This window comes from Rhincodon typus, chromosome 4 (genome assembly GCF_021869965.1).
Source record: "Rhincodon typus isolate 14 chromosome 4, sRhiTyp1.1, whole genome shotgun sequence".
NCBI lineage: Eukaryota > Metazoa > Chordata > Chondrichthyes > Orectolobiformes > Rhincodontidae > Rhincodon > Rhincodon typus.
The window spans coordinates 103,915,654-103,940,504 of NC_063335.1; the positions used below are offsets into that span (position 1 = coordinate 103,915,654).

Here is a 24,851-nt window from a genome sequence, read left to right on the forward strand (position 1 = left end):
AAAAAGTTCTAATTAAGAATGAAATACGGAATAGAACATGACCATGATTCCTGTTATCCATGCCCAGTGGGAAAGGAGATTTGATAGAATTTTTCCCACCAAATTTCTGCCATAACTGGGAGTGTTTTGTCCAACAGAAGCATTAACATCCTGAAAGGTCGTGACAAGGTGGTTGTGAAAAGGCTGTTCCTCTAGCACGGGAATCTAGAACTAGGGGTCACTGTAAAAAAAAAAAGTATCACTTATTTAAGACAGGGATATGGAGCATTTTTTCTCACAGGGGACTATGAATCTTTGGAACTATTCTTCAAAAGGTGCTGGAAACAGAAGGCAGAGGTGGATAAGTTTCTGAAGTAACCAGAACGAATCTTATTGAATGGCAGTGCAGGCTCAATGGGCCAAGTGGCCTCATTCTGCTCCTAATTCATATGTTCTTATGTGAAAACCATCATAAATTCTACCCATGGCATTTCTATTGGTTTACTGTGAAGATCTAATTGAGTTTTTTTCTGCTCATAAATCTGTGTCTTTGTGTAGCCTCAGGCAGTGTAACCTCCACACTCCAAACCCTCATAACTTTGTACCTGTGGATATGATTTCAATTGCTTGGGAGTGGTATATAATTTATGATTTCACTTAGTTTTAGTCAACAAAGACTTTGTGCCCATTAAGGTGAGGAATAGCAATGTTGGGAAATTGCCAATTTTCTCATTCACTGTTAATTTTGAAAGGCCTTTCAGGAGAAGTTGAATAGACCAATGCCTATTCAATATCAGTGTCTTCTTCTGCCGGACCCCAGTAATACACTTTCCTTCCACCGCAGAATAGATGCGATTAAGTATTTCAGCAGGATATTTACATTTTTCACACTTTTCCTGTCTTGGTTGCTGAGTGGCAGATCTTGTTGTACCTAAACTGCTTCCATTAATGATAAGATACCAAAAGCAGTTCATTAGATGTAAGGTACTTTGTGATCCTTAGGGGAGACAATGCTGTAGTGGTAATGTCATTGGACAAGCAATCCAGAACCACGGATAACCTCCTCAGTGCGTGGGGTTGAATCCCATCCATGACAGATGGTGAAAATTGAGTTCAATGAAAGCTGGAATAAAGCGCTGACTCAGTGGTGACCATGTAACCTTTGATTGTTCTAAAAACCCATGTGGTTTACTAATGTCCTTTAGGTAGGGAAATCTGCCATCTTACCTGGTCTGGCCTACATGTGATATGTGGCAATGTAGTTGATTCTTAACTGTCCTCAGGACAATTAGGGATTAGTAATAAATGCCAATCTAGCCAGTGCTGCCCACATCTTACAAATGAATAAAAATAAAGTCATATATAAGCTATTTTTAACTCTCTCATTGACCCTTGTTTATTTTTAATCTCAAAATATTCAAACCTTAGACCATCACGCACGTCAGAATGTCATTATTTCAGTATTGATGATCAGACCCATTCCGTATACTCCCAGTCATATCACATACTTTAATATGTGAGGCTTTGTTCTTCGTACTTTGGACTGAATTCCAAACATTTCATAAAAGATCATCCTCATCACAGATGGATGAACTGATAAGTTTTGATGTCAAACAGGAAAATCAATCCTAATGAGTACTGGGTAGCTTTGTAGATGAGCCTGTTGATCTTTTACTGCAAACTGAATCTGAATCTGAGTGACTAAATGAAAGTCTCTCCTCTCTTTCTTGACAGTGAGGCCGACTTGTAGAATATATTTGAAATGCCAGTACAATTCCTGACAGTGATTGACCAAAGTACAAATGTCAGTAACTGCACTTATAGATCATGAGAATGACTTGAATGAGGAAGGGGGTAAAAAACGGTAATAAAAACAAAGTAGTGTGGATGCTGGAGATCTGAGATATGAATAAAAAGTGCTGGAGGAACTCAACAGGTCTGGCAGCATTGATAGGGTGAGAGACTGAGTTAATGTTTCGAAATGATAAGACTCTACCTTGGAACTTCTGGAGAAGAGCCATTTGGCAATAAAATGAAATAAAAGCAAAGAGCTGTGGATGTGGAAATCAGAAACAAAGGCAAAAATTGCTGGAAAAACTCAGCAGGTCTGGCAGCATCCGTGGAGAAAAAGCAGAGTTAACATTTCAGGCCTAGTGACCTTTCTTTGGAGTTCTCCACAGATAGGGGTCAGGCAGATTACTACAATCTGGCTTAATTGGGATTCAATTCTGTACTTGTTTAGTTATTTTAGAAAAAATGTTGAAAGTGTATGTAAGTTATAAAAATACATCTCTTTGGAATTCCAATGAGGATAATAGATTAAAAATACTAATCACAACAAGTTATATAGTGCCTAGAATGCAGTGACATTCAAACCTCCTATTATCTTTTGGTGCTACATTTTCTGAAATTGCTGTACCATAGATTTGTGCTCCTGGAAGACATGTCATGCATATTCAGGGAAGAACTATTGCTCCGAAACAAATTGATCTTCATTTTATTCCAGCTTTTTACATGACATGCATGGAAATAAGACTTACTTCAGCAAGGAGAGTCACCCTGTGAAAGGTCAACGAGAAAGTAAAATTCTGCCAATAAAACAGCTTGAATTTCGAGCTGACCTTTCAATGAATGTACTTGCGTTGTGTATCCAGTCTGGAGTTGTGTTCCCTGCTGGTAATGCTGCCGCACAGTTGAGATGGGAAGGAGGAGAGAGGAAGATTGAAGTCAATGAGTGGGATTGATCGCCTGGAACAAATTTCTTTTTAACACCATTTTGATGCTGTTAGCTATTTCTGTCCACAACATTGGCAACGTATCATTTCTAACAGATTTTTAACGAAAGCAGTGAACAACGTCACTTCACTAAGCTCTGAAAGTGAACAGTTTGATGAACTACAAAAATATATAACACTGGACCATTTTGGCCATTTCAGGAAAGAAATGTTTGTGAAAATGGAAGCCTTTCTGATAAAAAAAATTTCAATTGAATTTGAATACTGATTATAATGCAAGATCAAAAGGAAAGGCACACTCTGACTAAAGAAATTAACCAGAATGGCTTAAATGATTTTACAGCTGAAGCTTTAGCCTTGAGATTGGGTTATATCAGTCTGTTGGCACAAACTGGGCACAGGCATTGAGCTCTCAGAGTTCCACCACCCCCCACCCCTCAGCCCAACTGCTTCATGATAATGAGGGACAGCATGAGCTTGGTACATTGGAAAAACTGCTACTGTCCCCCTTGGAAAATAGATGGCAGAGAGCAGATTTGACAAGAGTATTCAGAACCATGAGAATCTAGACAAAGTAGAAAGAAATTGAAGAAAGAGCTAAGACTCAGAGGGTACAGATGTAAAATGCTTAACAAAAGTCAGTGACATAGCAAAAAAGTTCTTTACACAGCAGTAACTGTGATCTGACATAGGCTACATGAGAGTGTGGTGAAGGCAGACCCTTAAAGGGTCACTGGACACGAACCGTCAACTCTGTTCTCCCGCTGCACAGGTGCTGCCTGACCTAATGAGTTTTTCCAGCACTTTCTGTGATGTTTGTTTGAGATCCTCAGCATCCGCAGTTCACTGTTTTATTTTTGATTTAGTTGTGTTACCGCGAGATTGCTGCTCACTTGCATTGACGGTTCCAGGTCAGTTTTAGAAGATAGAGAATTGATCATTTTCACCATGCCTGTAAAGTCAGTGACTTCTTTCCTGTTGATAGTATGAAACAGTTCTCCTATGCCCACGTAGGTAATCTCACAAGATTCTGTCTTATTTTTTATTCAGCTGTTAGTCCAGGGAGACCAATAAAATCTTTCACCATGTCAGAGGATTATTTCTGAACCTGTTGCACCCTTCATGCCAGTTGAACTCCTTCTGCTACCTGCTGTTGTTGAGGCCAGACATGAAGAGTGATTGTGAAGCACATACACATTTTCGACACTCATTCACTGCTTTAGCATGCTTTAATCTTAAGAATTGTTCGACTTGAGCCATGCAGTTTAATCTTTGTACACTGTACTGTCAGCCTCTTCACCATGGTATATTCTGTGACAGGATAGTGATAACTGTTCAGTTATCAATCCTAAGACTAACCAGATATGCAGTGATATAAATAAGCTCTGTAACAATTGAGCCAATTGATTCACCATTTTTGATCAAAATTGTAATTTCTCCTTGGAATTCTGCTGTTTTTTACTGGAGTATAATATTGTCTAATTCAGTTGTCTTTTCTAAAAGTGATGCTCTATTTTGTAGATCTCCTCACATTTGTGTCCACTAGCATTTCCGCTGTTCCGAAACTGCCTTATTCGCCTCTTCTTCTGTGGCAGTGTTGAAAATATATAGTATTCTTTTCTCATGTCTACCTATTGTTTATGGATGGGATGCCTTATTTTCCAACAGTGACACTTGACATCTGCTGTTTAGCTTGATCGCTGTATTGCCTTGACATGTGCCTCTATCAAGTATCAATACTTTATAAAATGGATTGACTGTTGGTTTCTTGAGGCAGGCTTGGATTTCTCCTCTTATGAACTGTCTGAGTGTTTTTGATTTCTGCTTCCAATACAATTTGAATAATTTCCCCAAAGTTAAATCTTTCTTAAGACTTTGTGAAATCTGACAAAGTTCCTTCAAGAAGTCCAACAATAATTCTTTCTCTTATGGCTTCTAATTAGAAAGCTCCATAGTCACAGTTTTCCACTCATCTGCAGAGGTCATTTATGGCTTTAGCTACAGATTCCCCTGGAAACTGTATCCTCCTGTTAAATCTTGCTCATTCAGGCGTTTTTGCTCTCAAATTGAAGTAGTTATGAATAGCTTTTAGGGCATTGCCAAAAGTGTCTGCGCTCCCTTTAATGTTCTGGCAATTGTCTGTTATAGTTTATATTGAGAACATTAGTGTATTAATTTGTTCATCGTCAGAAGTTAGGTTCTAATTTGAAGCAATTCTGCATTTTAAGAACTGTCTCCTCCAAGATGTGCAAACCTGTATACTCTCGTGACATTGAATCTCTGTAGAAGTATTTTTTCTCCTTCCATTTCATCTCAATGTGCTTATTAATTATTATTGGAAAGCTATATTGAACCTGTAGCATCTCAATATTGTTTATAATCTGCTGCTCTCTAAACTTGCTTTCTTGCATTCATCAATGCTGCTCTAATTTTTTGTGTCTGTAGAATTTGCTAGATTCTATATTACAACAAAATTGTGGTAATTTTTGTTTGCCAGACTTTTTAAATTCTGTATTGCAGTAATACTTTATAACTGTCACAAGTATTAGATTCTTCAATAAAGATTCAGATACTGTAATGTTCAATGCTGCCTATAGTGATTTAGAACTTTTAAACTTTTAAGTTGATTCCTTGAAATATTATCTCTCTCGTACTGTTGACTGGAGTTTTCTTGCCTTTTATAATAATCAGGTTTTCCCACCTTCTGCATTGAGGATGGTGTTTTCCCTCCCATGCTGTAGCAAAATGGACATTTCCTGCCTTTAACAGTCCATAGCACAATGGTCTTTCTTCTCAACATGTCTTTAAGGAAGGTTTTGTGGCTGCAGCCTTTATAAATCTTCTAAGCAAAATTGCAGTTTAATTACTGAATCCTCGTCCTTTAAGTTTCTTCTGACTATTTGTCTTCCTAGACCCTTAGCACAAATTTAAAATTTACTCTTTTCCAACTTAAGCAAATTCTTTCCCAATATATATTATTTTCCTTGGCTTTTCGCTGTCTTTTGCAGCTGTGCCTTGTGATGCAAACTTATGATAACATCAATGCTTGTTTTTGAGAGGCAAGAGCTTTCTTTTTAACTTGCTTGCCATCCTTTTCTGATCTTTGCACAGTTTCTCTAATGCTTTTTCCCCCTTTCTCAGTTTTACTAATAGGAGCATAGAGTACAAGAGCAGGGAGGAACTTGTAAAAGACACCTGTTATATTTCAGCTGGAGTACTGAATACAGTTCTGAGCATTATAAGAAAGATGTGAACACATTGGAGAGAGTACAGAAATAGTTCACAAAAATGGCTCCGGAAATGAGAAACTTCAGTTATGAGGATAGGTTCAAGAAGTTTAACTGTTCTCATTGGAGAGAAAAAGGCTAATATCAAAATCATGTGTGGTCTCGATACAGCAGATAGGGAGAACTGTTCCCACTCATAAAAGAAGCAAAAACGAGAGGGCTTTGATTTGACGTAATCTGTCAAAGAAACAAGGGTAACGTGCGGAAAATCTTTTTCACTCAGTGAGTAGTTAGGGTCTAGAATGCACTGCCTTGATATGTGGTGGAGTCAGTTTTATTTGAAGCATTCAAGAGGGTATTGGATGATTATTTAGATAAAAATAATGTTCGAGAGTTTGGGGAGAAAACATGATGCTGGTCCTAGATGATAATGCTCATTTAACATGCCAGTGTAGACATGATGGGCCAAACAGCCTCCTTCTGCCATGAATTTTGATTCTGTGACACCGTCAGGGATTTCTAACTTTACTCCTGGAGTCTTCAGTCCTCCCTACAGAGCTTCCTTTGCTAAGACCTCTGTCTTTCTCTCAATGTGGCTAAGCTTTTCCTTCCTCCTAGCTCACACTATTGTCCCTGCACTTCTTACCAGCTTGTTAGTGAGGGTTTTCTTTTCAAGTGCTTAACATGCCCTGTCACTTACCTGTCGGTGCTGCTTGCTTGGTTTTGCATTTCGGTAGCCATGAATTGTCTCTGCCCAAATACTGTGTGAAATTATCAATATTATAGTAATATTTACTCCTTTGGAACTATTACCTAACACAATAACTTTAATCCAGTGATTCTGAAGGATCAGCAATAAATTGCAAAGAATTAGAATTGGAATTATCTTTATTGTCGTGTGCACTCGAATGAGTGCACTGAGAAAGGGCAGAATGGCATCTGATGTGTGCATCCTAATTGTATACTTGATGGATTTTGGTTGTTAAGTTTTATGCAGTTTAAAATTATTATTTCATCAAGCGATTGGGTTAAAGAAGGGGGCTCACACTTTCTTTCTTGTTTGTTCTATAACTGAGCTATTGTCTGAGTGATAAATGGTCACAATGTAATAGAAGTCCTGGGTAGACGCAGTGAAAGTCTAATATAGTCAGTGGAATCTATTTGTTTAACCTCCCAGGAAGAATGCCTCAGTCTGAGGGACATGCTGTGATAATGAACCATACTGTCATCAGAGAGTGAAAGAAAAGTGTTGGTCAACCAATTAATATTTGCTGACTTGTGCAGCAGGCCAGTGTGAGTCAACAGAACCAAGTAACTCGGGTAGTGGCTGTCATTTGAGATTTGAAATGCTGATGGCATTGTGTTGCTTTGTTTTCCACTGAATCAATCTCTGCTAACCCAGTGCTTCATGTGTAGGCTTGATGTTGGAGCCTTTCCAAATTGAGCCTTGACTCAACGTTGCTGACAGATTTACTGGCTAAAAATTTAATCAGCGCATGTGAAGAAACTCAACAGGCGCAAATTCCACTTTTGTCAGTGGGACCACACCAGTCAACATCTTTAACACCTTCATTGATCTACATTGACCTAGATAATCATTTATAAATGTTATGAATTCTAGCCTTCCATGGCAAGGATGGCGCATTAATTACCACGTTAGTCTAATAGGAGCTCAGTGAAAATTCCAGTTGATCTGCTGAATATACCTAGGCGCCATTCTCAAGGACAGTAGATTTGCTTGGTTGAAGGGAAAGAGCAAATCATGGGACAGATTCAGGACGTCATGAAGAAACTTTCACTATTATGAGGGACCGAAACCGAAAGAACTGCGGATGTTGCAAATCAGGAACAAAAACAGCAATTGTTGGAAAAGTTCAGGAGGTCTGGCAGCACCTCTGAAGAAAAAATCAGAGTTTCAGGTGTGGTGACCCTTCCTCAGAATTTCTGAGTTCTGAATCCCGGTCTGAGGTAGGGCCACCAGACCCAAAAAATGAACTCTGATTTTTTTTCTTCACAGATGCTGCCAGACCTGCTGAACTTTTCCAGCAACATCTGTTTTTGTTCACAATTATGAGGGATCCCAGCTAAGTAGATTGAAAGAAGCTGGTCTGTTTGTGGAAGGGCAATCATGAGAGGACACAGATATGAAATGATTGGCAAAGGACTTCCAAGCCCTCAATCTCTGTCCTCTAGAAGGACAAGGGAAGCTGAACTATCACCTGCAAGTTCCTCTCCAAATCAAGCACCAACTTGGGACTATATTGTCCTGTTCCTTCAGGATCGCTGCCACTCTTACAATCCTGTGGGTGTACCTATTCTAGATTGACCACACCAATTCAAGGGCAGTTATGAATGGGTAACAAATGATGGCTTTGCCAGCAATGGCCACAATGTCCATGGAAGAAAAATAAAGAACCAAAAATGGCATGAGGAAAAATATTTTTGCATAGTGAGTGGTTTGGGTCTGGAATCCACGTCCTGAGATTGCGGTGAAGACATGTTCAATCTTTGTTTTAAACTGGAAGTAGGTTAAGCTCTTGAAGGCAAAAGTGAAATAGCTTCAGATCTAAGGAAAACAATATGAACTTGGATAAATTGTTCTTGCAGAGAGCTGACATAGACAAGAGAGACCAATGTCCTCCTCTTTCCACATACCCTGCAAATTACTTTACATCTATGCCCTTTTGTTCTTGTTCCTTTTATGAGTAGGAACAATTTATCCTTATTTATGCAGCCGATTCTTAATTTGGAGACCTCTGTTAGATCTCTTAGTCTTCTTCTCTCCAAGGACAACAGCCCTAACTTCTTCAATCTATTTTCATAAATGAAGTTCCTCATGCCAGGTGCATTCTTGTAAATGACTTCTGCACTCTCTCCAATGCAGTCACATCCTCCCTATAATGTGACACCCAGAACTGTATGCAACACCGCAACTGATATCTAAAAAATTTCAGCATCGCATCCTTGCTCTTGATTTGTATATAGAATAAAATAAAGTAGAATAAACCAAGCTATTTACATTTTAAAATAATTTGAAAGCATTTAAAACATACAATAAAAATACAATCCTATCTGTTCCAGGAAATACGCAAGATAACTTTTCGATCACATACAGAAGTTAAACTTTACTCTTTCTTTCAATTCCCAGTTTTGAGAGTCTGGTAGATTCTTCCTTGATTAGCTATTCAACTGAGATTAGATTTTCTCTGCTTCAAATAACCTCTTCAGTGTTTACTCCAAACACAGCTGGCCTAGACCATTCAAGTAAAATTCTTATGCCGAAGTAACCTATTTCCTAACTTATCTGAACTGACTCCTTTCTCTAGGAAAAACCATTTCATATATCCAATGTGAAGCAAGGACTTGTATAAACTGAGTGCAAAAGCTCTCTAAATTGTTGATTTTCCCTAAAAAAAACCTGATCCTCTGAAACTGAAACCAAGCTAATGCTCCTCAATGTTTTGTCTGCCTGCTTGTAAAACATTCCCAATATAAAGACATTCTCATTATCTTCTGATTTCTCTCTCTCATACTGGTTTAAAACAAAATCAAAGCTCTGAAATGCTGACAAGTTGCCCATTGAACTCCCTCATATGCAAACACCAAACCCACATGCCACTATTTCAAAATCCAAACTGTAAATGAAATGATATCAAAATGCATACAAATTACATCTGCCATGCAATGAGATCATGGCTGATCTTTCACTTCAACACCATTTTTTTGAATTCTCCCTATATCCCTTGATGTTTCTAATATGTAGAATTCTTTCAGTTTCAGCCTTTGAACATGCTCAATGACTGAGCCTTCATAGCCCTCTGGGGCACAGAATTCTAAAGGTTCACCACCCTCCGAGTAAAGAAATTCCTTCTCATCTTAAACCTAAATGGCTTGCCCCTTATTTTGAGACTGTGTGCTCTGTGTCTAGAACTCCCCAGCCAGAAACAGCTTTTCTATATCTACTTTGTCAGTCTCTGTAGGAAGTTTGTATATTTGAATAAGATTGCCTCTCTTACTTCAGGGAATATAGACCCAATCTATTTATTCTTGCCTTACACAATGGTACCTCTTAGCCAGGCGCTTCAATATTTTTGAACTTAATTTATGACAAATGTAACTTTCCTTAGGTAGGGGGACCAAATCTGCACAAAATGCTTCAAGTATGGTCTTTTAAAATACGGTAAGACATCTTTGCTCCTATGTGTAAATCCTCTTATAAGAAAGACAATTGTACCTTTCTTAATAGCTTGCTGTACCTAAATGTTAACCTTCAGTGACTCATGAACAAGGGCACTGTCCCTCTGAAGTTAAGTCTCTCACTATTTAAGAAATACACCTCATTGTTTTTTCCTGCCAAAGCAGATAACCTTACATCACTTCACATTTTATACCCATCTGCCAAATTTTTACCCACTCACTTAGCCTCTCCAAATAGGTTTAAAGTGCCTTTACATCCACTTCACAACTTTTTTTTTACAAATTTGGAACTGTTATGATTAATCTTTACACCCAAACCATTGATATAGATTGTGAATAGCTGGGACCCAGGAACTGATCCTTGTGGTACTCCACTAATCGCAACCTGTCAACCTGAAAATGGGCCATTTATTCCTATTCACCATTTTCTAACCACTATTCTCAATCATGCCAGATTGCCCCCCAACCATAAGACAATAAGACCATAACATATAGCAGCATAAATAGGTCAATCAGCCCATCAAATCTGCTCTGCCATTCGATCATGGCTGATATGAATCTCAACCCCATTCTCTTGCCTTCTCCCTGGTTCCCCTTACTAATCGAGAACCTAACTATCTCTGTCTTAAATACACTAAATGACTTGGAATCCACAGCCTTCTGCAGCAATGAGTTTCACAGATTCATCAACATCTGGCTGAAGAAATTACTCCTCATCTCAGTTCTAAACAATCATCATCCCTTCATTCTGAGGCTGTGCCCTGAGGTCCTAATATATCCTACTAGTGGAAGCATCTTCTCCAAGTCCACTGTATCCAGGCCTTTCAGAATTCTGTAAGTTTCAATCAGATACCACCCCCTCACCCCGATCCTTCTAAACTCCATCGAGTACAGACCTAGAGTCCATAATTACTCCTCATATGACAAGCCCTTCATTCCTGAGATCATTCTTGTAAACCTCCACAAGACCCCTTCTAAGGCTAGTACATCCTTCCTTAGATACGGGGCCCAAAATTATTCACAATATTCCAAATGCAGTCTGACTAGACCCTTATACAGCCTCAGCAGTACATCTCTGCTCATGTATTCTAGGCTTCTCAAAATGAATGTTGGTGTTGTGTTTGCCTTCCTAACTGCCAACTGAACCTGCATGTTAACCTTAAGGGAATCCTGAACTGGGATGCATAAGTCCCTTGTGCTTCAGATTTCTGATGGCTTTCCCTGTTTAGAAAATAGTCTATGCCTCTGTTCTTCCTACCAAAGTGCATTACCTCATACTTTCCCACATTGTATTCATCTGCCATTCTTTTGCCCTCTCTCCTAGCCTGTCCAAGCCCTTCTGCAGCCTCACTGCTTATTCAGCACTACCTACCCCTCCACCTAACTTTGCCCCATGTGCTCTAATTTTGTTTACCAGCATCTTGTGTGAGACCCCATTGAAAGCCTTTTGAAAATATGAATTTACAACATCCACTTATCTATTAGTTGCATCCTCAAAAAAGATCATCAATAGATTTGTCAAACATGAGTTCCCCCTTCATAAATCCATGGTGACTGTGCCTAGTCTAACCATTGACTTCTTGTGACTCATGTTGGGCTGTTTTCTCGCCCCTTTCTTTCTTAAATCGTGGGGTTACAATTTCCCCTTTCCAATCTGCCGGGCCTTTGCAAAGTCTGTGAGGAGTGATGCTGTAATTGTGGGATGTGCAGGGAGGTTTAAGTGTTAGTTGAATGTTCAGTCTAATAGTCAAGAATTGAGATCCATGGTCTGGCAGTAAAGGGTGATAGATTAGAAGGTAAGAAGGTGCAGTGCATACTGATATTGAGTCCAGAAGTAACATGGTATCACAAAATGATCACATGCCACAAAAACAGCCTCCAACAACACGAGAGTGCAATCTCACAGCCGTAATACTGACAGACATGAAAGTGGAAGAGACCATAAATGTGGTACCTGATGACCGTAAACTTTTGCTGGCTATGAATAAATTCAAGGGTAAACTAATGGAAGAAGTAAAACAGAGACAACTCAATAAATGCATTTGGATATTATTCTAAGATATCAGCGGACAGACAACCAACTTTGTAACATGCATGTATTTGCACAGAACAGATCTTTGCAAATGGAACGTAGATGGCGAAAGCCAGTTGAAATAAAAACTGTGATTCTGTAGGGTGGTATTTCTCACATAGAAATTTTTCTGAAGCCACTGAAGAGGCAGCAGATGCAGAGGGAAAATTAGGGTGAGGTGTTTCTTGGTGAAATCTGTTTTACTGAAAATAGTTTATATTCATCTAAAGACAGATTCCATAAAGTTCTGAGGAAGGGTCACCAGACCCAAAACGTTAACTCTGATTTTACTTCTTCACAGATGCTGCCAGACCTGCTGATCTTTTCCAGCAACTTCTGTTTTTGTTCCTGATTTACAGCATCCACAGTTCTTTCTCCACAAAGTTTTGTTGGTTTCATAAATAAAACATACAAGCAACTTTATGATGCATATTGATAATTTCTTGTGGGGTTATATTTCTGAGAAATAAAATTAAGGTAGAACTGTACATTGGGAGTAAGACTTGTGGAGCTTTTAAATGTATTGGTACAGATGAAAGGTCAAGGGCGCTTGTGACACAGTGGTAGTGTCCCTATCTTTGGACTAGAGGCCCAGGTTTGAGTGCCACCTGCTCCATTGGTGTGCCATAACATGTTTGAACAGGTTTATTGAAATATTTTATAGGGCTCTAGTGACACAGCAGTAGTATCTCTACCCTGTGGCCAGAAGGTCTAGGTTCAACTCTCAGCTAGCCATGTGTTGTAACGTTAAAAAATATTCAAATCAAATGTCAAAAGTTTTTTTTAAGTGGCTGTTTGTGAGGTATTTTGATTTGTGGGGGACAATTTGTAGTTTTCAGGAGACTCCTTTCTCATTCTCACTGACTCCTTTATTCGATAATACAGTCAGATAATGCAGTAAATGTCACACTAGTCATACACCTTTCATATTGATGCTGATGTTTTTTGGAGAGTTTGCTTCTTTAAAAAGAAAAGCGAGCACAGTTACCAAAGATTGTTTCCATACTTATTATTAAATCTTTGAATTTGGATTCTGTCAATCAGGTGTTATTGTTAATTTATAATAAACAAATCTCCCTGGCTGTGTTTCCAAAAAAGCCTGCCTTCCCCACAATACACAATGCTGAAGCCTTGTATCAGGGCAGCTGATCTTTGGCAGAATGGAATCTTCCTTACTTTGGGATTAACAGTATTTTACTTTAATTGCTTGATGTTGTTGAGCCTGTATTCAGGTATTTCCTTTGATGATGAATTCCGAACGTCCCTGAAGCATTTGGTGAGCTGTTTTATTTTTGAGCTGCTGTGCAACCCTGGTATGTTGTCACTTTACAACGTGACCAGCACCAGTCTTGCCTTGTGCTGTATAGCCATCTTTTGGAGGGAATTTAAATTCTTCTGCTCCCTAAGTTAAAACTGAGCTCAGCTTTCTTTTCAAAAGGGAAGGTCAAAAACCACATGACACCAGGTTATAATCCAACAGGTTTATTTGAAAACACAAGCTTTCGGAGTCTCTCTCTTTCTTCGGGTGCTCTTGAGAGAGGAAGCAAAATTGACACAGAATTTGTAAGTAAAAGATCAAAGGGTCATACAATAATGTGAATTAAATAAACCTAAAATAATGTTACGTTTTTAATCAATTAGAAAGGAGATGCAGGTTCCGATTCATTAATATGCAAATCCCAAATTTCTGCCCAGAGATAAATAAAGGTTTTATCAAAGAAGAGGTGACATTTCAGGCCAGACAATCCAGAGAAGGCTTTGTTCTTTACATGTGGATGGATTTCAAAAGTGCAACTTTTTTTTGAGATATTATATAACTTTTCATCAAGAGATTAACGGTAAACGGCCCCTCTTCCCCTTACTGGTCGATTTTCAGGCTCTGCTACTCTCCCAATCCTTGGGTCACAGATGAATATTTTAAAATCAAGCTTTCAACAAGACACTTGTTAATGCACCATACATTTCAGTGCTGCAGTTCAAAGTAAATTATTTGATCCCTGAGTGCAGATAAAGAATAACACCAAGATACATTTTTAAACAAGGTATTATTTAACAGGAGGTATATGTTCAAGCACATGGGAATAGTATTATCTCCCCTCAGTCGCTCTCGCTCCCCATTTCCACCCCATCTTCCCTTCATGCCCTCTGCGCTATCTCCTCACTCCATCAGAACACCTCACCAGCTTTTCGCAACCTGTACCAGCACTAACAGCCATGCCACCCACTTTCAGTTCACTCAGTCCCTCCTTTCCTCTCATTGCAGGAGAAGGCAGACCACGGTAGGGCAGAAAAGCCTGGACAGGTTGAGGAACACCCAACCCCAAGCACCCTACTCACCCATTGGTAGAGAATTCTGACCGTCACAGGAGAAGACCAGGATGCTGTCCTACAATGATGCAGAGACACCCATGTCCCACCAACCAGGTGGTAGGAGCATGCATGGGCAACTGGGGCTGCTTGTGGCAATGATCATAAGTCTGCCTCCTTGGCAGCTGCCATGGAGAACCAGGTACGGCACCTGCTCTCCATGGGTCCTCAGGACCAAAGAAATGGTGACCTGGGGGAACGGGTAATCTGGTGCCCACTCCATTTCTTACAGGGAGACAGTGTAATTCCAGGAGGCACACAGCCAGATGGAGAGCAACACACTGTTCCATCAGAAGGCTCCTCTCAGGATACTTCAGAGGGAGCCTGGCTCTACACCTCCTCTCTGCCTCTGCCTTTCTGACCCGTATTCAGACCAAGGAGAGTCACTTGCCTCAATCAAGCAGACCTGCATGTCAAGGTCATCGGGATATAAATGTCCCTAGGGGTCACCCACCCAAAGTGGTGACTTGAATTGGCAGCTTTATGAGCTAACCGTATTGAGAGATAGGATGAGTCAGGGACACATGTTTGGTTATTTACTGTCATGTGAGTGACAAGAGGATTGAAAATACTGTTTAGTATTGGCTCAGATCCATTATATTAACAGGCAGCATGGTTGCTCAGTGGTTAGCACTACTGTCTCACAGAGCCAGGGACCCAGGTTTGATTCCAGCCTCAGGTGACTATCGGTGTGGAATTTGCACATTCTCCCTGTGTCTGCATGGGTTTCCTCCGGGTGCTCCGGTTTCCTCCCACAGTCCAAAGATGTGCAGGGTAGGTGGATTGGCCATGCTAAATTGCCCATAGTGCCAAGGGATGTCTAGGTTAGGTGGATTAGACATGGGAAATACAGGGGTAGGGGAATGCGTCTGGGTGGAATGCTCTTCGGAGGGGCAGTGTGGACTTGTTGGGCCAAATGGTCTGTTTCCATACTGTAGGGATTCTATGATGTTAGCAATAAGAACAGAAATGCTGGAAATACTCAGCAGGTCAGGTAGAATGTGATAAAAGAACTGGCACATTAACTCAGTTTCTCTTTCCCCAGAGGCTGCCCAACCTGCTCAGTACAATCCAGAATTTTCAGCTTTCATTCTTTTTATATTCTATCACACAGGATTGTGGGCATTGTTAACTGGGTCAGTATTTATTGCCCGCCCATTATATTTTATCCAATATTTTGCTTCAGATTTCCAGTATTTGCATTTTTCTTTATTCATTTGTGGGAGCTGGACATTGCTGGCTAGGCCAGCATTTTGTTGCTCATTGCTAGGTCAAGGGCTGAAGAAGGTGGTGGTGAGCTGCCTTCTTCAACCAATGTGTGCTGTAGTTACAGACGCAATGCCATTAGGGAGGGAGTTCCAGGATTTTAACCCAGTGACAGTGAAGGAACAATGATATATTTCCATGTCAGGATGGTGCGTGGATTTTGCTTCTGTTTTCAGCTGCTAATTATTTACATTGTTCATGCGATCTTTAGCAGTGACTTTGTAAGTGAAATAATTATTCCCTGGTCAGAATGGTTTCCTTGGTGACCTCTGGCACTGATCCAGTGATGTAATCAGAGAAATTCTTATTAAGGTTGTAGCCCATTCAGTTTTTTTTGGAAAATTAGCCTGATGCTGACAGATAAAGAATATTTTAGTACTGTGAAATTATGTCGTGTTAATATTTGCAAATGAATGGTTGAAGTTTTCAGAACTTTCCTGATTATTTTAATTGCATTAAATGTAATTAATTCATTTAAATAAACAGCTAAATTAATTAATAAAGCATGAAACAAACATGTAATAATGTCACACAACAGATTCGAGAGCTCAGAGTTCCTATTGACAATATTAAGGTTTTGCAAAGCCAAACTTGCCATCATCTAATCGTTACTTTGAAATATACTTTTTAATCTTTCGTTTCCCAGTACTGAGATCCTGTCTTCTCCCCTTGGTTTTTCCATTTCAGTATTTTTCTGGGAAGCATTTAGGGCTTCTCTCTGAAATTAACAGATATGAATTTCCTCAAATGTAGTTACTCCTTCATTAGCAGAAGTGTGGATGAGAAAATGGCAGAAAGAGTGATCCTGCTGAGTCTATGGTTATGCAAAGGGAGCCATACCACTGGAAGTTGCTGGCTATTAACCTACACATTCATTCAGACCAGGTGTGAATGCTGATGAAAATAATGTTTATTTTTATGGAGTGCCTGGGCACACAGTGATTTTCTCCCCGGTGCCTTTATTAACACAAGTTCACTGGCAGTTTATGCCTTAAATGTCTTTGCTTGACTGTATTCAAAAAGAATTCAATCCAAAGTTGGATCATTAACTCGATCTGCATGTTCTGTACAATGTAAATTAGTCCCCCACGTGCTTCATGCAAAGTGACTGCAGTTTTCTGCTTGATGTTTCAGGTGGAACAGGGAGTGCAATATCAATTGTGGCAAGACAAACACCACACTGGTGCTTTCACTTTAGAAAGCAGGCAGTTGCTTTATTTCCTAGCGATTCCTTCTGTATTTAAATCACCCGCTTTCATAAACAGCCTGTGCATTGTGGCACAGGGGTTAGCACTGCTGCCTCACAGTGCTAGGGACCGAAGTTCAATTCCAAGAACAAAAACAAAGTTGCTGAAAAAGCTCAGCAGGTCTGGCAGCATCTGTGAGGAAGAAAATCAGAGTTAACATTTCGGGTCCAGTGACCCTTCCTCAGAACAAAACCTGAAACGTTAACTCTGATTTTTTCTTCCAGACCTGCTTTCCTAGCAGCTCTGACATCAGCTTTTCTGCTCCTCTGATGCTGCCTGGCCCGCTGTGTTCCTCCAGCTCTACACCTTGTTATCTAAGACTCCGAAAGCTTGTGTTTTCAAATAAACCTGTTGGACTATAACCTGGTGTCATGTAATTTCTGACCTTGTCCACCACAGTCCAATACCGGTAGCTCCACATCATGGCTACCTATTTTGTTGCATTGAAACAGACACTGATTGTACGCATATTCTTCCTCTTTACAAAGAACAGGGCCCTGTGTATTAATCTATGTGGTTTTCAGGACACACAAATATACCATACTGCTAGTAATAGCCCAACTGATAATCCTAACTTGGTTAGCGGTGTAATTCCTCACACACTAAGGATTGCCTGGTTTAAAATGTAAACAAAGTTTGGCTATTAACTATCAGTTATCATTAACCGGTCCACTCTCCGTTGAAATCCTTGCAGTGAGCAACGTCCACTCAGCAACCAATCAGCGCTCACCTCTCACACTTTATAAGTGTTGTTTTCCCTTTACTTTGGTATTCCTTGTGAATTGTTCTGATGGGTACAAGTTGAAAAGTTTCAACACTGTGTATCTTTTTTCAGAAATAATTAAAAGAATACTCATTCATAAATTAAAGTTAAATTTGCACAGCTACAGTGGTGGGACTTGAACCTGCAATTGCTAGAACATTACACCTGATCTCAAGATTACTAATCCCATAACATCACTACCATGCTATTGCACCCTGGAGGTACCCTTATCACCTCTTCATATTGGGCACTGGTAGCACAATCTAGAGTCTGAGATAACAAGGTGTAGAGCTGGATGAACACAGCAGGCCAAGCAGCATCAGAGGAGCAGGAAGGCTGATGTTTTGAATTATATCCCACCTGTCCCACTGTTGCCTTTTACTCAGGACACTCTTAGCACCTGTTCCTCCCCCTTTGTCTATAGCATAACAATCATCATTTTCAAGACCCCTTTCACTTCAAAGAACTGGACTCGAACTGCATCTTGGGACTGAAACATTAACTCTGTTTTTCTCTGTACACAGATGCTGCCAGGCTTGCTGAGTTTGTCCAACATTTCCTGTTTTTGTTTTCCCTTTACTTTGGTGTTTCTTGTGAATTGTCCTGATGAGTGCAAGCTTTGACAAAGTGTATTTTGTTTTAGCAATACTAATTCATAAATCTGGAATTACCTGATCATAAAATTCCTGGATTGCTATTAAAGCACATCAAGTTCTCTAATGTCTTTTCGGGAAGGAAATCTGCCTTCCTTTCTCTGTCTGGTCTACATGTGACTCCAGACCGATAGAAATGTGGTGAACTCTTAACTTCTTTCTGAAATGGCCTAGGAAGTAAGAGCAATAAATGCTTGCCTCACTGGGAATGGTCACACACCAAGGATTAATTTTAAAAAAACAGTGTTGTCGGCAAACAATTTTGTGAAGAATCTCTAATAGATTAAAGGAGATATTAACACATATACGTTTTATTGTGATAGCAAAGGATGGAATTACTCACATTCAGAATCAGCATGTCAAATATGTTCTGATGCAGAGGAAAGTTCTGTTTCCTGTTCCCCCACATTAGTTAATTTTAGTAGCACTACCCTTGCTTGCATTTGTGTGATATTTTCCATTTGCAACTCCAGTTACCCTCATGGATTATTAGTGTAAGAGTTAGTTTCATGGATTTGGTGGGTTTCTATTGGTGACCAACGAGGAGTTTCAACTGAGACTGTCAAAGACATTTCACTAACTATCCTTACAGACAGTGGGATCATTCACAAAGTGTATGGTGCAGAGTGTCATTCCTGGGAGTGATAGGAATGTCTGGGGGAAGATTATTGGGAGAAAGAGAGATTGTGGCTGCTGATAGAAAATAAAATAATATCACTTTATGTCATTGAGCTAGTTATTTTCGTTTTGAGTTGATTTTTTTGTTTTGATTTATTATTGTCGCATGTACCTTGGTACAGTGAAAAGTTTTGTTTTGGGTGCAGTACAGGTAGATTATACTGTGCATAGATCATAGAGTGATTGAACAGGGTGAGGAATACAATGCCACAGCTGCAAAGAAAGTGCACAAAAAGCAAGATCAACATTAGGGTTGAAATTAGAGTGGTCCATACAGAAGTCTAATAACAGTGGGGAAGAAGCTGTTCTTGAACCGTTGGTACGTGTGTTTAAGCTTCTGTTTCTTCTGCCTGATGGGAGAGGCTGGAAGAGATTATAACTGGGGTAGGTGGGGTCTTTGATGATGTTGGCTGCCTTTCCGAGGCAGTGGGAAGTGTAGATGGAGTCAGTAGATGGAAGGTTGGCTTGTGTGATGGACTGGGCTGTGTTCACAACTGTCTGTAGTTTCTTCTGGTCCTGGGCAGAGCAGTTGCCGTACCAAGCCGTGATGCATCCAGATAAAATGCTTTCTACGGTACATCTATAAAAGTTGGTGAGGGCCCTTATTGGCATGTTGAATTTCCTTAGCCTCCTGTAGTGCCAACTTTAGGCAGGTAGCTGCCTCCCATCATTTGAGAATGATCTCTGTTTTCTTCCTGCTCCTTGAGTCACTTAGAGGTAATGTTCATAAGAAACTCAGGCATCTAACAGCAGACGCTGTGCTGCAGTAGATTCTGGCGGCTCGTTTCCAAAGCCTTGTTTGTAACATGTTTGTCTTCCCATGTTTCAGGATGGAAGAACCGCACTACACATCGCCGCAGCACATTCAAAGGATGAAATTGTTCGCCTGCTATTGACAAAGAGGTTGGACCCGAACCTGACGGGAGGGGTATGGATACAGTTATTTTACACATTGTGTCTATTGCTTGTTTACCTAAGCCCTGAAGCCACTGAAGAACAAGGAGGAAACTGGGTGTGCTATACAATATGAGTGCCAGTGAAGCAAAATGAAGTGTTAGCTGGCAGAGAGTTCACCCCAATGAAAATCACTGCTGTGTCATGCTGATTAAATGTGCTGAATTATCCCAGTTGCTTTTAGGCAAAGCCGCAAGTTGAAATACTGATGAAAGGCACACGCTGCGATGAATACAGGTAGTTCTCCTGTAAGACGATACTTGTGTTCGTGTGCAACTCATGCTATAGAAAGCTGCGTTATAGGGAAATCGCTATAGAAAATTGCTATACTGGACAGTAGAAACCTCGCGTTATCCAAACAGCGTCCACTACTCATCAATCATGTTACAGCCAATTTGCGTTAACAAAACACGCGTTATAACAGAAATACCTATAAAGAGTTCCTTCACTTTTTGTTAATTGAATGCTTGGGTAAAATAAAGGCCAAACCAGATCTAGTGGACAATTATGGCAACTTTAAAACTTAGTAAAATCTTAATATAGATGTGTGGAAAAATACCAGGGAGTGTAAGAAATCTGTAGTATCATAAAATGGTTGCAGCACAGAAGGAGGCCACTCAGTCTCTCATCTCTATACCGGCTCTGTGATCTAATGACACTTCCCCGTCTCCTTGCTGAAGCTCTGTACTTTCTTTGTTTTCAGATAATACTCCATTTCCCTCTTGAATGCTTCAATTGGACTTGCTTTTACCACACTTGCAGGCAATGCCTTCCAGATCATTTTCTTTTTATTCAATCACAGATTATGGGCATTGCTGGTTGGATCAGCATTCATTGCCCATCCCTTTTTTGTCTTTGAGTAGGTCATATCCACTCAAGAAAATGGTATTTCCTTATGTCACCATTGCTTCTTCTGCTAAGTATCTTACATCTGTGCCCTCCTATCCTCAATCCTTCCACTAAAAGGAATATTTTCTCTCTATCCACTCAGCCCAGAGCAGAATTAATTTGGAATTGATAGATTTTTAACCAGGAAGTGAATCAAGGCTAATGGATAAAAGATAGGAAAGTGGAGTTGATGACGATCAGGTCAGTCACAATCTCATTAAATGGCAGAGCAGACTCGATGGGCTGAGTGGCCTCATTCTGCTACTTCAGTCTTATAGAACACCTCAAGCTTCTCTTTTTCAAGAAAAACTGTCCCAACTTTTCCACTCTACCATCATAACTGAAGTTCCTCACCCCTGGAAGCATTCTCGTGAAACATTTCTGCATCATCTGTACCCTAATGCCTTCATGTCCTTCCAAATAGCAGTGCCTGGAGCTACTCACAATGTTCCAAAGTTGAATCAATGTACAGACTTTCCAACTGTATGAATCTCTATAAGCCGTAGAAGCATTCATTCAGAGATCAGGGTAATGTTTGAAGGTGCTCACACGAAAAATATAGTGCAGTCTTTTGTAAGTCAATTCTAAGAGCTGAATCTATCAGCTTGTCAGTTAGTTCAGTTGGCTGGAGGACTGGTTTGTGGAACAGAGCCACACCAATAGTGTGGGACCATGAAGGTTGGTCTTGCCTAAGGTATGGTGACCCTCAGGTTAAACTCATCACCAGTCATCTCTCTCTCTCTCTGTCTCTCTGTAATGAGAGAGCAGGATTTTAGTGACTTCACCTTTCTGCATATATCAACCAGACACAATGCTTGGCAGTAAGCTACATTTGAAAAATTCAGTTTAAAAAGAATGCTTGAGTTTAGAAATTTTTTTTTTTCACTACAAGGTAAGGGATGTGTACAATATGCACAATTGTTGTATTATGCTCTGTGACATTATAAACCAGGCAGAGCTTTGATAATCCTCAATTTTCCTAAGCGCTTGCAAGGAACTTTTATTGCCTGTTGCAATTCTATTGCATTCTAATTCAGCCTTTGCCTCATTAACCTGTGGTAAAATGCCACCCGTTATAATCGCTGGCCCAGAGAAATGTCAATAAATCTTTGTTCAGCCAGTAAACGTTAAAGGTTTGCTTTCTGATTTATAATGTTTTGCTACTGATCAGCATTGAGTGTATCTGTTCCAAGAGATGCCCAGTCTCAGTGTCATGGCCAGTATTCATCCAACCACTACTGCTGAACAGTCAGATCAGTGCAATAAGCACTGAGCTACTTGAAGAACAGAGCAGACCTGCTGAGTTTTTCCAGCAATTTCTGTTTTTGTTTCTGAAAAAACACAGGTATGGAATTCTTCATGCAGCATTTAGCGTGTCTTTCTTATTATTCATTTAACAGTTGGTCCCCTGTTCTTTTCAGATCTTCAAACTGACTTATCCTCCTGTACTTTTTTATCCACTGCTTCGCGCCGAGTATAATTCTGTAGATGTTGGCTGATAGGCACTTCCTCATCCAAAATCTCTTCATTGTCAGGCTTTGACTGTGATTAATGGGAAGCTATTCGGCCATGGAGGGAATCACACTGAATGTGCACACGTCTATGCTTCACTGGAACATAAATCCCTGCCTGACATATAGAGAGCTTGATACGTAATATCCATCCAGGCAACCAGTCCATCAGCAGAGTGAGTTTGAGTGGAAGATGGCATGTCCGATCTTTTCCCACCAAATAGGCAGGGTGGAAGAAGGAAAGGTAAAAGTTTGTGGAATTATTCAAATGGAGAGGTTGCAATGAAGAGAGTGAAAGATTGAAGACTAAAGGAGGAAGACCCCCACTTGGAGTACAATGAGCAGATTTGGGTACCACACCTCAGCAAGGATATATTGGCCTAAGAGGGAGCACAATATAAGTTTACAAGAATGATACCTGAACTCCAGGGGTTATGTTATGAGGAGGGATTATACAAAGTAGACCTGTTTTTGCTAGAATTTGTAAGGATAAGGGGATTCTAGAACTAGGAGGCATAGTCTGAGAATTTGGGCCAGACCGTTCAGAAGAGATGTTAGGAAGCACTTCTATACACAAAGGTAGAGGTTTGGAAGTCTGTTCCACAAACAGCAGTGATGCTAGATCAGTTACTAGTTTTAAATCTGAGAGACTTTTTTTTGTTAAGCAAAGTTATTTAGGGATATGGACCAAAGGCAGGTCTGTTGAGTTAGGCCACCGATCAACCACGCTATAATTGAATGGTGGGACAGGCCCGAGGGGCTGAATGGCCTACTGCTGTTTCTATAATCCGATGTAACATGAACAATGTTTCCTGATGGTCCTGTGAGAGGAGGAATGTTGAAAGAGCTGTAAAATATGAATTCATGGGGCAACGTGGAACATGGGAGTTAAAACCCACTGAAGACATTGTGTGAGGTCATAAAGAAGCCACAGCCAAATGTAAGCTGTTACTGTTACATCAGAAATTCCATTTTGGCAGCGAAGATCCAGTTGTGGTGAGGAGTCAGTAATAAAACTGCAACTTATCCCTAATTCTGATGGTGAAGCAGCTCACCATGTCTACGCAGGGACTTTGCTGCACAGGGGATGGGGAGAAGACTGACTCCAGTAAAACGGATAGTGAACTATGTGCTCCTCCGATCACCTGAAAATAGAATGCCTCAGAGCCTGACATTACAAGTGGTCAGTTGATTTGTTACAGGATACATCATTAGCAAATGAATTCCCTTCCCTTTCAGGGTATTTGCTGAACACTTCATCTGATTGGCCCTACATGGGAGACAGCAGGTCCTGCTTGGCCTGTTGCTGTAAGAGTGAAGAGATCAGAGAAATGGGGCCAACACAGGAGCTGACCCAGAGCTGCAGTGCCTCCCAGCTCTATTAGTTTACAGGATGTTCCTGGAATGTAGTCCTTTGATCATTCACTGGAGCTTAAAAGGAGTTAGAACCAGAGGATATAGATTTGAGGAGATCTGCAAAAAGAAGAAACGGTGAGGTAAACTCTTTTCACTCAGTGAATAGTTAGGGGATGGAAATGGAAATGGATCACTGAATAGTGTAAGGTTGATTTGTTGAGTCAAACAGGAGGCTAGAAGAACACAGCAAGCCAGGCAGCATCTGGAGGAAAGGAGAAGTCAACATTTTGGGTATTACCCTTCTTCAGGACTGGATGAAGTATCTTCTCCTTTCCTCCAGATGCTGCCTGGCCTGCTGTGTTCTTCCAGCCTCCTGTTTGTGTACCTTGGATTCCAGCATCTGCAGTTTTTTTGACTCTGATTTGGTGAGTCAATATTTATACATTTCTGAGTAATTTGCTGCAACTCCACATAGACCCATTAATTTAATGATGGACAGCTATCAAAATGGTCTCTCACTATTTGTTCCAAGCATCATTTTTGGAAGGTGGTCTTGTGGATGAGAAGCTGTTTCCATTTGATTAAAAAGATGTTGTGCCCTTGGAATCCAAAGCTGAATGATCCTGAATGGCAAATGCCAAAATGCAATGCCCTGTGGGTGACAGCATACAATCCAAGCATCTCCAGAAATTCTCGAGCAGACTTGAGAGGCCAAATGGCCTACTCCTACTTCTATTTCATATGTTCAATAATCCTACCCTCTGACTGTAAGATGTTTTTGCTGTCTGGAATCACATAGAGTCATAGAGTTATATAGTAATGAATTTCATCAGCACCAACCAGATATCCTAAACTGACCTGGTCCCATTTACCAGCATTTGGCCTATGTCCCTCTAAACTCTTCCTATTCATTTATCTATCCAGGTGCCTTTTAAATGTTGTTGTTGTGTCAGCCTCCA

General features: G+C 40.2%; 1 protein-coding gene across 1 annotated transcript in view; it reads left to right on the forward strand.

Annotated features, from left to right (window-relative positions):
* Positions 1 to 24,851, forward strand: part of trpn1 (transient receptor potential cation channel, subfamily N, member 1) — a 173,055-nt gene that overhangs the window by 14,366 nt on the left and 133,838 nt on the right. The window contains exon 3 of the mRNA XM_048595966.1: positions 20,013 to 20,111. Coding sequence (XP_048451923.1) covers positions 20,013 to 20,111 — 99 coding nt within the window. The remainder of the gene's footprint in view (positions 1 to 20,012; positions 20,112 to 24,851) is intronic.